Here is a 13,992-nt window from a genome sequence, read left to right on the forward strand (position 1 = left end):
ACCAATGGCAACAACAACAATCGATGTTTCGGGGGGAGATGCAGGAAAAAATGCAATCATTAAATAATCGAATTACAGGACTTGAGGGTTCTTATGTTCAAGCATCTGAATCAGTACAGGTTATTATCCACCATACTTAATTTTATTTTTCAATTAGTTTTATTATTTAATTTCTTTTTTCAATTGCTTAATTATAAAGTTATGATAAACATTATTTTTTTTTCTTTTTTCCAGTTAGACGAATCATCCGACGAGGAAGTCCAACAACAAATTCAGGACCAACCAACAACTGCTCAGAAGCCGACAACAACTAAAAAAGTGTCAGCTTTCGGTCGTGTACTGCGAAAAGGGAAACAGTTGGTCAGTCCATTCACAAATCCAGTAAAGGAAAAAAAGAACAAACAACCAGTAATTAAGGGTATTGATGTTGACCCCAAGTTGGCTGGGTGCTATTCAGAGTTCACAATATGGTATGATCAAGCGTCTGATAATGACAGTCGACGCGTCTTCCTCGGGGGACCAGCCGGAACGACAGCCCGTATGCCCAAACCATGGTGGACCCAAATTGTAACACTAGGGCAATGGTTGGAAAACACGGTATGTACCCTTCCTTTGTATTTGTTTCTATTACTTATCATGTTCAAAGTATGATGTGATTAATCTATGAACACAGCATATTGAAGCTTTTATGGGTATATTTCGTAAATCTTATCCGGACGGTAATTGGACTACTGTTTCCACCCAATTTGTTGCACTTCTCCCTCAGTGTTACAGTGAGTTTAAACAATTGGGTGCAAATATGGAGTGGCCTACGTTTTTTCTAGATCAAATCAATGGAATCTCGCTTCGGACAAAAGAATTCTTTCGCCCATGGAGTAGTGTTGACAAGGTGGTGTACAACTGTAAGTTGTTTACGGTAAGATTGATTATTGATACTTATTTCATCTTCATTGGTCGACAGGTATTCTTTCCGATCAACTTCGACAACCAACATTGGGTGTGTGGCGTATTGGATATAAATGAATGGAGGATGTATATATATGACTCTGCCCAATATACTGAAAGCATAGAGAGGGTGAAGAAGTTATTGATGCCATTTAGGACACTAACACACCTAATGAAGGCGAGTAACTTCTATATATCAAAGGGAATTCCATCACCAGATCCTCTACCGACATTACAATATAGGTGTGTTCGTGATGTCCCAAAACAGGATGTTGGAAGTGGAGACTGTGGCATTTTTTTACTCATGTTTATGGAATACCTTGCCCGAGATCACCCATTTAATTTTACATCAGCACATTCCAAGAGATTAAGAAAACGCGTGGCTACAACCATATTCCAAGGAAGGACCCTCAGTAAGTATTAACTGTTTATGAGTTTATTTGTATGTCAGCAAAGTTTACTAAATTGATTGTCTTTATTCAATTCAATTGGAATGTGACAATGCAGGTTTCGAGGATTTCTAAACAGGCATGGATGGACGGGCATGCATACGAATTGGATGTCATTTTATTATGGCTTGAAAGATGTATTTTATTATTGATTGAAAGGTGTATTTTATTATTTTTTGAATGATGTCATTTTTTATTGTTTGTATGGTGTATTTGACACATTGTTTTATTGAAACACGGTATGGGCTGCATTAAAAAATAATAAATCAAATTGTTTTATTAATTTTACTAGTCTTCTTATATAAAAATATTAATTAACTGCCAAAATCCTAATAAATTTTTTTGTCAATTTGATTTTAGGTCAATTTTGATCCACCTTTAAAAACAATCCTCTTTAGCTATTATATTGGCATCATTTTAATAATATTTAACATATTGATAATAGTATAAGTACGAATATAAATAATATTAATAATATATTTTATAATAATAATATATAATATAATATATTATATTATAATAATATATAATAATATATAAAATTAATATAATAATATATATATATTAATATAAAGGGTTGGCGGTATATATAAAATATATTATAATATAATTTTAATATATTATATTATATAACATATTATATATTAATATAAATTATAATTATATTATAATATTATATAAATTAATATATAAAATAAACTGATAAGGGTTTCCACCAACCCTGGCAATAATATATACATATATTATATTATATATAATATATTAATATTATTAATAATATATATAATATATTATAATATAATATATTATAATATATAATAATATATATTTTATTATATATATAATTATAATATATAATTATATATAAATAATATATAATATTATATATTATATATAATATATTATTTATTATATATATAATATATAATATATTATTTATTATATATAATATAATATATTATATATAATATATATTATCTATAATATAATATATAATTATAATTATATATTATAATATATTAAATATAATATATTATATATATTAATATATAATATAATTATATATATAATTATTTAATTATATATATATATATAAGTCATGGGTTGGCGGAATCGCCAACCTTTGGCGTACGCCAAGGGTTGGCGTTCCGCCAACCCTGGCAAAAAAATTTATTAATATAATATTATATATATTATATTAATATATATAATATTATATATTATAATATATAATTATTAATACTAGAATATCTTTAATATTATAATAATATATAATAATATATTTTAATATTAATATACTATTATAATAAAATAATAATTATAATAATATAAATAATATATTATTATAAAATTCTAATTAAAATATAATATAATATATCATATATTAATATAAATATATAATATAATTATATATATATAAAATTAAAAAATTATATATATATATATATAAGTCATGTTTTGCTTTATAAAGGGTGGGCCCACCCTACATTAATGCTGCAGGCCAATTTCCCCTTCTCGCCAACCCAGAGTCCTTTTACATATATTTTATAAAATATAAAATTATATTATAATATAATATTATATATATAATATATAATATATATAACCAGGGGTTGGCGACATCGCCAACCCTTGGCGACGCCAAGGGTTGGCGATGCCGCCAACCCCTGGTAATAATTATATATAATATATTTTATATATATTATATTATATATGTAATATTATATTATAATAATATTATTTAAATTATAATATATTATATATTATATATTATATTAATATATTATTATATGATAATATTATAGTATATAATATATTATAATATATAATTATATAATATAATTATAATATTCTAATTAAAATATAATATAATATATCATATATTAATATATGATATAATTTTATATAAATTAAATAATTATATATATATATAAAAATCATGTTTTGCTTTATAAAAGGTGGGCCCACCCTACATTAATGCTACAGGCCAATTTCCCTTATCGCCAACCCAGATTGCTTTTACATATATTTTATAAAATATAAAATTATATTATAATATAATATTTATAATTAATATAAATTATATTATATAAAATAAGTAATATATTATAATAATATATAATTATAAAATATATAATATTATATATAATATAATATAATATTATATATTATAAAATATTATATTATAAAATATTATAATAATATTAAAAATTAATTATATAAATTATAATATTTTATATATTATATTATATATAATAATATTATATTAATATATAATTATAATATTATTATTATATATATAATATATATTTCCAGGGGTTGGCGGCATCGCCAACCCCTGGCGACGCCAGGGGTTGGCGATGCCGCCAACCCCTGTAATAATTATATATATTATATATAATATATTTTATATTATATATGTAATATTATATTATAAAATATTATAATTTAATTATATAAATTATAATATATTATAATATTATAGTATATAATATATTATATTAATATAATAATATTATTTAATATTATATACATTTTTTTTTTAAAGTTGGCGTTACACAGCAACTTTCACGCCAACTATTTTTTTTTTTTAAGTTAAATGCCCAGTTTTTTTTGTTTCACTTAAATCCTTAAATATCAATTTTTTTCTTTTTCCAGTTAAATTCTGTTACATGATCATCTTACATGGTCATTTCTTCGATGGTCATTTTTTCTCTTGTAGATTGCTCTTTTTTTTCCCCTTTTTTTTGTAAAAATCCTTACTTTGAAGAATTCTTAATTTGAAGAATTTGGTTGTTTCCTTCCTGTTTTTGTTTTTGAAGATGAGGGAGAAGAGAGAGTGATTTCTTTATAACTTTGGAAGAAGAGGAAGAAGAGAAAAAAAAGTTGCAGAGAAGAGGAGAGAGAATTTATGCATGAAAAATTGAAGAGGGGTATTTTGGGGAAGGTGAGTACTGTTGTGGTATATTTGTGAAAGCTTTAGGATAGGTGGCAATTTTGTATACACGGAATAAAAAAGTGCTAAAAATTTCAATTTCCCTATATAAATAGACTCTCCCTTCCCAAAAAGTTGTGGTTTTATTTATCATGGTTAATGTTGACTATAAGTATGTCAAACAGTGAGTGTGATTGGGTATAAAAAAATTTAAAACAATACTAAAATTGTGATAAATTTAATTACGGTTTGATTCAAATTAAATTTATTTAAATTTTAATTTGAATTTAATTTGAATAAACTCAAAATAAGTTAATCTTAAACAAGCTTGAGGTAACATTTTTTAGCTCAAGTTTGCTTGTCAAGATTATTAGTTAAAAATTTTGATATAAAATGACATCATTTTAATCAATATATATTAAAACAATATTGTTTTAATAATGAGCTAATTAAAAGCTCGAACTTGAAACAAGTCTAGTCAAACTCAAACAGAGTTTGAGTTTAGTTGTAACGAGTTTGAGCTCTATTATGTGTAAATCGAACAAAACTCAAACTCAAGATTGACTCGTCTCGAATCCAACCTTGAATAAAATATTGTTTTTTAAAATAGTTTACCATGTTATTCATAAATTTATAACTTATAACTATAAATTTATATCTATAGTTATGTTCTTAATTTTTTTTAGGGAAAATAACTAGTTCCCACCCAAATTTTAATTGAACTGTAAAATCACACCTGCAGTGATTGAAAAACTCAAACTCGTATTCATGACCTAATTTCTGTTAATTTTTTCTTTTAAAAGTAAAGATTAAATGATCATTTTATTGTTTATATTAAAAATATATAAAATTTGTTATTTTTTTCCTCTCAGGTTTTAGAAACTAACAATTTCATCATTGCCTAAAGTTTTTAAACTTTAAAAAGTAACTTTTTCACCCCCAAACCTAGGATTTCCATATTTTTTCATCTCTTCATCACACCACCTACCATAAGTTGAAGAGAAAGAGGAGGCCAACGAGAACATCAAAATGAATGTCAGAAGTTGAAGTTGAATAGTGAGGGTAAAATTGTTATTTTCAAAAGTTATGGGGGTGACTAAGTTTAAAAAATATAGAAACCCTAGATTTGAGGTGAGAATAGTACTTTTCAAAGTTTGAAAACTTTAGACAGAGGTGAAATTATTAATTTTTAAAACTTAGGAGAAAAAGTAACAAATTTTATATCTTTTTAAAACTAAGGTGAGAAAAAGAATTTTTAATAAAATTAACAGAATGATAGGTATTTAGATTTTCAAAAGTTAACATATAAGAGATTAGATTTGCATCAAGTTTTGGGTGGGAAATAGTCAATCGGTCTAGTTAATATTATAATTTTTGTAATGAATTTGGACAAAATCCATTGGTTAAGGAAAGTAAATGATTTTGTGCTCTCAGTTTAGTAGGGAATGATCTTTAATCCTGTAATAGTACCACAAGAAAAAAAAGTATATTAAATAAATCATAAAAAATGATATATTTTAACTATCGCGAGTTTTTATTATTTTACTTTACAAAAAAAAAATCTTTTCTATATAATAAATCATAAACATGTATATAGATGATACGATTAAACATTTTATGTTGTTCATATAGGTAATCATGATATACTGAATAACCATTTTCTTTAATATCACTTTTGTGAAATTGTCCAAAGAGAAATATGATGGGACAGTGCACAACACCAAACCACAACTTGTGCCCACAACTTGAACAGCCTTTCAATAAAAAGATGGAATATTGCTCGAGCACTAAAAAATGTCTCTATTACCACATGCGATGTAATGCCTGAGCACTACATAAAGAATGTAAAAGTAATTTAAAAAAAACAAACGGATCAGTATCCACTACTACATCAGTAGTAGTGGATAAGTTATAATGTAAAAGGTAACGATTCTTTTCCACTTTACTGCCAAAATATAATCTTTTTCACAAAAGAATATGCTAGATGGTACGCAATCAAGATTCCTTTTTTCTGCTTGTTTATCACACGTTGCTTTTCCTATTTGCATAGCAATCACAAGCCAAATGTGCGAGAACCTCAAGGGCAACGTGTAAAATGACATTCATTTAGCATAAAGTGATCGATTATGGGGGGTTGGTGGACCTTTGAAGAGTGAAATGATTTCCTTTTCTGTAATAATTTATCTGAATGTAACCCCACATAAGAAGTGGATGGTGGGTGGACCTATGTGGAGGGAATGAGTAAATTCGAAGTAAATTGAACTAGGCAGAGTTTGAGTTTTAGGATAAGCTTAAGATGGGTTTAAATTTATGAAATCTAATTTAATTTTGAATTCAAATAATATTATAAAAAAAGAGAACAAACTAAATTCAAATCAAGTTATTGCTGTAACTTAAATTTTATTTGCTCTAATTGGATTCGAGTTAAATCACTCTCAAAGACTCAAGATTTAATTCCTGGGATATTGAAATTTTTATCACTTTTAAACCCTACTAATATAAATTTATCACACATTTTATTAACTAAACATTTATACTACAAAATCTAGCATAATACATAGAGTACCATTATCTTTAATATAAAAAATATAAGTCTCAGCTAGCCTTAGAAAATTAAATAACAAATATTTTATAAAAATATTGTATAAAACTCATCATAATCCAGATCAGTATTGATTCATACCCTTTATATTATGCATTTTTTTGTTTCACAATTAAAACCCAAATAATATATAGTAGACAAACTCTATCATTTATGGGAATTGAGAATTTATTTTTCAATGGTTTAATTTGTCAGTTAAACTAGTTAGGATACGGATAATACAACCTCAAAAATAAAATTTGATTAGATAGAATGATCATTTATGATGTGTTTAAGATAAAATCAGGTAAAAAATGTACATAGAGAAAATTGAAGGGTATGAGATATCTTTTAGGGTAGACAATATCTCTTGAAGTGGGAGATATCTCCCACTAGTTCTTTTAAACACCAATTTGATTTAATAATTTAAATTTTTAATGAAATTTAATTAGGAATTTAAATTATTAAATCAAATTGGTCATCTGAAAGAATTTGTCGGCAACCTCACCTACCCTAAGAGATATCTCCTAACCTATAATTTTTTCTAGGTACATTTTCTCACTTATTTTCACTCAAAACACATCGTAAACAATCATTTTACCTAATTAATTTTTATTTTTTCAATTGTACTGTCAACATTCAAACTAATTTAATTAACAAAAAACAGTATTGAAGGATAGGTTCTTATTGTCCATAAATTATCGAGTTTATTAATTATATATTTTTTGATTTTTAATTATAAAACAAAAAATAATGTGGTCAATAATAAAGGTATTTTAGAAAGTGTGTATATTTTATAGTATAAATATATAGCTTATAAAAAATGTGATAAATTTTGGATAAATAAACCCAAAAAATATAAAAAATTTTAATAACCCTTAATTCCTCTCGATAGTATGTGAAATAAATATAAATAAGTATACATTATTTACAGTCCCTCGGTGTCTGCGAAGTTTCTTCGCCATGTCCAGTCCCATCTGTAAAATCACGTGTTCTTGATTGGCATGGAGGAGAGTACCTATTCATCGACCTCACGTGTCACTCACTTCACTTGTAGTTGACTCAACAACCTTGAGAATGTGTATCACCAAATCTCTCTTCCTTAAACTGTAATCAATAGAAAGGTAAGAAAAAACGTAGTCCAAACCGACTAACGCCAATGCCGGACACGAAATTATACACCAACTTATGTAAGTCAAAAAAAAAAAAATGCAGAGAACACGGGGCTGACGAACGCTGGCTCATGGTTTCAACAACCGCAAGCTCACCGACCAACCCTTGCTTTCTTTTGAAAGGGGGGGAGAGAAAAAGGAACGCGTTTGTCTTCTAAATTTCTATGTAAACGTATGGTTTGAAATTAAATAATAAAAATATATTGATTTCGTCACCCAGATATGACGAAGGCGGTCGGCACCAGAAACCGCGAGACAAACTAATTTAACACAGTGGTAGATGGATGGAAACAGTGTAATATGTAAGAGCTGGCGTTTGGTACAACAGTCAATGTCAGGACTCACACGGGAGTGAGTTAAACACATAATACTTTTAAATACAAACTTATGATGAAAAATATAAATTATCTGACTTTTAAATTGGTCTTTGTCAAGGGATGACAAAAAAAAATTCAAGTTATATGAATATTCAATGAATAAAGTTGGTGGATGTTGATTCAAAGGCTATTTGGTATTACTGAGACTTGTTAAAATTGTTGAAAAGTGATCGAGCTGTAAAATTTCAGAAAAAGAAAATCTAAGTTTGAGCTGCATTGATCCCATGATAATGTATTTTGAGATTTTTTTTATCATAAAAAAATGGAGATGGGAACAAAAAAATCTTAGATTTGAAAAAAAAATATTTTCTAAAACTAAAAAATATAAGATTAAAAAAATTGTTAAAAGTCTCAAAGAATATGACAATGTTCTGCTGGAGAAACAAGATCAATCTTCGATCTCATTTATTTCCTCTCTTAATTTTGTTGTTTGTTTATGTGGAATTAATTCAAGATATTCAAAATTTAACTGCAGTCTGGTCTCATGTCAACTGCAGTTGTCTCCCCCTTTATTAGGCTGGACGGTGGATAAGAAGTGATTTATCTTTAGGACAAAAAATAAAAGATTGCAACCAATTTCTTCCAAAAAACTAAGAAGTCAACACTTCACGTTCAGATTAGATCTCATTTTCTTGCAGGTCCGACCAGAAGAAGCAAAATTGTTCACAACAAGAATATTAAAGGCTCATATACTATGGATTTGTTAGAAAAATCAAATTCTAAATTCTATCATACATGTAACTTCCAGTATTTGTCAAATTCAGATAGTACTATAAAGAATATATAATTTATTTGACCAAGCAGTTCTTCTCATGTAATGAGATGAGCAAGTCTCATTTTTTATTTCGTAGTTGAATGCTATAAGAAGATAAGACCAAGGACTCCATGTCGTAATAAGCCAACGAACTATTTCTCATCAACCATTGATCTCTTGTTCATAAATTGTCCGTCATTTATTTTTGTTAATAAAAATAATAATATAAAAAGACAAAAATAACATTTTATATAAACTTAAAAAAGAGATTTGAGTCTGCAGTGATGGTGGGTGGATTAATTGAAATAGAGAGAAATGTTAGAGAGTGACAAAACATACATCATTTTCGAGATGAATGTCGTGGTGGAGAGAGCCATTGATGCAATAGATGTTAATGGTGATGGAGGAGAACTTCTTAATGGATTAGATATTAACGATAATAAAAGTGATAGACTGAATACTTCTAGTGGTAATAGATGCAAACTTTTTCAATAATAGTGAGATGAAATAAATGTTATCAGAGATGATGCATAAATGAAATTTTCGAATTTAAAGATTGAAAAATTGTCATTCAATCCAAAATTTGGATAGGAAGTAGTCATTCGAGTACCAAATTTGATGGAACAGGCTACCAAATTCACAGTGGAACACAAACACAGAACTTAAACGTACCTAACAAACAGAGACATGTATATTATAAATCCCTCACCTAATGTTGATGAATTTGAAAACTTGTCTCTGACTAAATATGAAAACAGACTCCTGCTGTTTCCTATCAATTTCCCCAAGTGTAGGACTTTCAAAAAGCATTAATTTTTAATTGAAATTCTCAAAGTCTTCCATCTACCTGATGCAAGTCTAAAATCAAACAAGGAACATCGATTACCAAATTAAATAGTAACATTTTAAGGCATGTCTACTTCTCTAACAAACATGGTTCTGTAAGCATCCCCCCCACACGGGGAGTGGAGGGCAATAAAGCTTGTTGGAGAGTGGGAATCTACTAGCCTAATATCGTTGAACAAAATCAAAGTCATTACAAGTAAAGATATTTTATTCTTCCATTGCAAGCGTGCGTTGACATCCATATTTTCTTTGTTAGGCGTGGGTGGGTTGACAAATTTGATCTTCACTATAGTATATGAATTTTAGTCCCATCACAGTTGACTAAAATTTGCACTGATATAAAACGGAACACGGAACACGTTTTATGTTACTTAAGTTGTCTTCTTGTACACATAATGAATATGATGTATCGGAGTCCAATAACTTGGATAACAATATGGGGTAATTTATGAATACACGAGACCTATTAAAAAAATAGTGACACTTCTTTTATAAAGTTTGTATGAATAATTAAATATACAATGAGGTGACATATGATCTTATCTTCATTGAATGAGCTAATTTTCCATTTTGACTCAATTATTTTGTATATATATTTTGTAAGAATAATATATCGTATTTTCTCTGGGCTTCCTTTTTTTTTTTAATGATCATATATTTTTACACTTACTTGAATAAGTATAATGATCGATCTCAACATGTTTGTGAGGCAACATAAATTAACTAATGATACTGTTAATATATACAACCAGTATAATGTGATAAAAACGATGATTTTATCTCATATAAAGATGATTGTCGTTATCTCATGGTCAAAGAGGGATACAGGAGAGATTAAGAAGAAGAAAGAATGCGATGATAAAGTTTGTTGGAAAGTGATGACAAAGAAAATCAAACTCTAGAGGGGAAATACAACTTTTCAAAACTATTAGTTGAAGAAAAATTGTTAGTTTTTTAAATAAAAATGAAAAAATAAGATAAAAATTTAATTTTTTAATTTTTTTTTTAAATATAATTCTTGGGTGGAAGTTTTCAAAACAAAAGAGTGAGCATTTGAATTTTTGAAACTTTGTTGATGGGGATTAAAAATAGATCAAACCTTTGGTGGAAATATGTCTTTTGCCCTTTAAATATAATTCTTGAGATACATATTATTATTAGAAAATTATCTTTTCAGTTTTAATTCAAATAATTGATCAATGTTGAGTCGTTGAAAATTGAAAAAAATATGAATTTGTTGTTTAATTCCATAAAGACAAAGCTTTTTGTTACATCCCTTAATTAGAGAGGTCCAATCTTTTCTAGAATCGGCCCAATCTTTTCTAGAATCGGCCCAATGTCTTGGCAAAGTCGAACAACGACCTCATGCCAAGTGATTTCTGACTCAAGCTACCTAACGGATCCTATTGAATCATGTAAATTTTAGACTCTTTAGCTTTCTTGCCCATATTGAATATTTAAAGTAAAAATAATATTATAAATTTAAAAAATATTTGATTAATTTTTTAGATAAAATATGCCTAGATGTATTTCAATATTTTGACTATTATGATTAATTTTTTTTATTAATGTATTTTCATTTACATAGAAGAGAGAAGATAATACAAACATGAAAACTACATAATAAACAAACTATTGGAAGTCAAAATCACATCCACATCCACATCCACATCCCTGGAAATCATGCAAATCATATCCAGAAGATCAAGCAAATCAGAATCCATATCATATCCCAGATAACTAGCAATCACATCCCTGGAATCATGTTTATATTGATGAGCAGATTGTACAATATTATGTTACCGAAAATAGATTGTAATTTACAGTATATAAAACCATTGCATATAAAAACCATATACACAAGTAATAAAAAACAGAATTCTTTTTTACTCTTCTTGAGCTTCTCTGGTTCGCCACATTGAACCAACTCTGCTCTATCAAATTTTGGCATGGTATCAGAGCGACTTTCCGAATTGCTCCTTCTGTGATCTTCCGAATTGCTCTTTTCTTGATCTTCAGTTCCAACATACTTGCATTCCATTAACCTGCACAAAGAAAAAGATTGGATTAGATGGAACCAATCAAAGCAACCACCAAAACATCACCTGAATGCACCACTGAAACATCATAAATGCCAGCGTTTCGGCTGGTTCATTCAAACAAAAATAAACCGGAGCCTGGAGATGTTCTTTATGCTTCACCATCGGATGGACCAGAACTCGTGTTGATAAAACAGACGCTGATCGGAGCCGATAATTATGCACAGTGGGCTAGAGATTTCAGAAGAGCCCTCATCGCAAAAGACAAGATTGGATTCATCGATGGCACTGTACCCATACCGTCGGAACCCGATCTTGTCCGATTTTGGATGCGATGTAACACCCTTGTCCGCGCCTGGATTAACAATTGTTTGACTGAAGAGATCGCGGCTGGTCTACCACCTACAGAAGATGCAGGTGAGCTTTGGGGATTCATCAAAGACATGTATGGAGCTTTAGATCTTGCAAAGATCTACAGCGTTCGACAGATTCTTGCAGAGATCCGACAAGAAAATCTGCCCGTCACGAACTATTTCAACAAGCTTTCTGTCGCCTGGAATGAATTGGATACTGTTGAGGAGTCGATCGTTGCACCACCGGAGGTTCTTCGACAAATCCAACGCGCGAAGGAACGGGAGAGGTTAACGCATTTTCTAATGGGGCTGAATGAAGGATTTGCGGCTTTCAGAACCCATATTCTCACTTTTGCGGAAGCACCATCGCTGCGACATGCGTATCATCTTGCCGTCCAAGATGAAAGCCAGAGGAGTCTCGGTCACCATGAAGAAAAGGGCATGACGGCTTTGGCTGCTTATCAAAGGAGGGAGACGTCTGGAGAAGATAATGAAATAGGGCAAGCTCAAAGTTTTAATTGACATAGCAAGATGAACGGCCAGGATGGAGTCAAGAGATCTAACGGACCATATTCGTCCATAGCTCAAAATCAATTTGGCACCCAAGCTTTTAACAATTTTTGTCAAGTCCCAAGCAATTGTAATAATTACAATCAGCCACCCAAACAAAAAGGAAAACTATATTGTGATTATTGCAAGCGACGTAATCACACCAAAGACACTTGTTGGAAGCTGCATGGTCGTCCTAGATTTAGCAAAACAAAGGTAGAAGGGCCTACTGCAAATCAAACGACTTCAACAAGTATGAGAGCTACAACCAATCTTTCGTCTGAACAATATGATCAATTGATCCAACTTCTGAATCAGATACCAAAAGGCAATGACATCTCCACTCCCTACGCAGGTACGATTTCGTGTTTTAATACTTTTATTTCTTCGGATGTTTGGATAATAGATTCAGGGGCTAGTGACCATACAATATGTTCCCCAAAATTTTGTACCAACAAAAAATATCTATCTCCTCCAACACCTGTCAAATTACCAAATGGGATCACAACCCAAGCCACACAAATAGGAGATGTCTAATTAGATAAACTCACACTTAAAAATGCCCTTTGTATACCCACATTCCGCTTTAACCTTATGCATAGACAACAAATGTGTAGTAACCTTTCTACCTACTATATGCACATTTCAGGACCATTCGACTGACAATCTAATGGGCTTGGGTAAAGAATAACATGGGCTGTACTACTGGACACCGAACCCCAAGACATTTTCTTTATTGAATAAAACTTGTATTACTTCTCCCTACTGTAATACAAATCAAATTAATAAAATGTCATTAATTTCCCATCAAAGATTAGGACATTCAAGTATTATTCCATATCCAAAATGTCCCATTTGCCCCCTTGCTAAGCAAACTCGCACTACTTCAACCACAAAACCATTCCAATTGATACATTTGGATATTTGGAGACCTTATAATACTCCTAATTATGATGGATCCAAATACTTCCTTACTATAGTAGACGACTTTT

The 13,992-nt window shown here is 29.2% G+C and overlaps 3 protein-coding genes across 4 annotated transcripts; all 3 read left to right on the top strand.

Annotated features, from left to right (window-relative positions):
- Window positions 1–655, top strand: LOC123210092. Its single transcript, XM_044628288.1, has 2 exons — window positions 1–119; window positions 235–655. Exons 1-2 carry the CDS (start codon window positions 24–26, stop codon window positions 649–651), a joined length of 513 nt encoding a protein of 170 aa, XP_044484223.1. The 5' UTR covers window positions 1–23; the 3' UTR covers window positions 652–655.
- A 74-nt stretch (window positions 656–729) lies between these two features.
- LOC123209935 (ubiquitin-like-specific protease 1) lies at window positions 730–1,563 on the top strand. 2 transcript variants are annotated; one of them, XM_044628038.1, is made up of 3 exons: window positions 730–889; window positions 962–1,358; window positions 1,453–1,563. In XM_044628038.1, the coding sequence occupies exons 1-3, from the start codon at window positions 800–802 to the stop codon at window positions 1,467–1,469; spliced, it is 504 nt and encodes a 167-aa protein (XP_044483973.1). In that variant the 5' UTR covers window positions 730–799; the 3' UTR covers window positions 1,470–1,563. The 2 variants fall into 2 exon arrangements, with proteins under 2 accessions (XP_044483973.1, XP_044483972.1); XM_044628037.1 differs by having other exon boundaries at window positions 730–1,358.
- Window positions 1,564–12,190: 10,627 nt separating this feature from the next.
- On the top strand, window positions 12,191–12,973 carry LOC123210831. Its single transcript, XM_044629318.1, has one exon. It carries the CDS (start codon window positions 12,191–12,193, stop codon window positions 12,971–12,973), a length of 783 nt encoding a protein of 260 aa, XP_044485253.1.
- The last annotated feature ends 1,019 nt before the right edge of the window (window positions 12,974–13,992 follow it).

The sequence above is a fragment of the Mangifera indica genome, chromosome 3 (genome assembly GCF_011075055.1).
Source record: "Mangifera indica cultivar Alphonso chromosome 3, CATAS_Mindica_2.1, whole genome shotgun sequence".
NCBI classification, from domain to species: domain Eukaryota; kingdom Viridiplantae; phylum Streptophyta; class Magnoliopsida; order Sapindales; family Anacardiaceae; genus Mangifera; species Mangifera indica.

Coding starts and splice junctions, on each gene's coding strand:
- LOC123210092 (XM_044628288.1), top strand. CDS start 24: ATGTTTCGGGGGGAGATGCAGGAAAAAATGCAATCATTAAATAATCGA. Junction 120..234: donor AAGCATCTGAATCAGTACAG/GTTATTATCCAC, acceptor TCTTTTTTCCAG/TTAGACGAATCATCCGACGA.
- LOC123209935 (XM_044628037.1), top strand. CDS start 800: ATGGAGTGGCCTACGTTTTTTCTAGATCAAATCAATGGAATCTCGCTT.
- LOC123210831 (XM_044629318.1), top strand. CDS start 12,191: ATGCCAGCGTTTCGGCTGGTTCATTCAAACAAAAATAAACCGGAGCCT.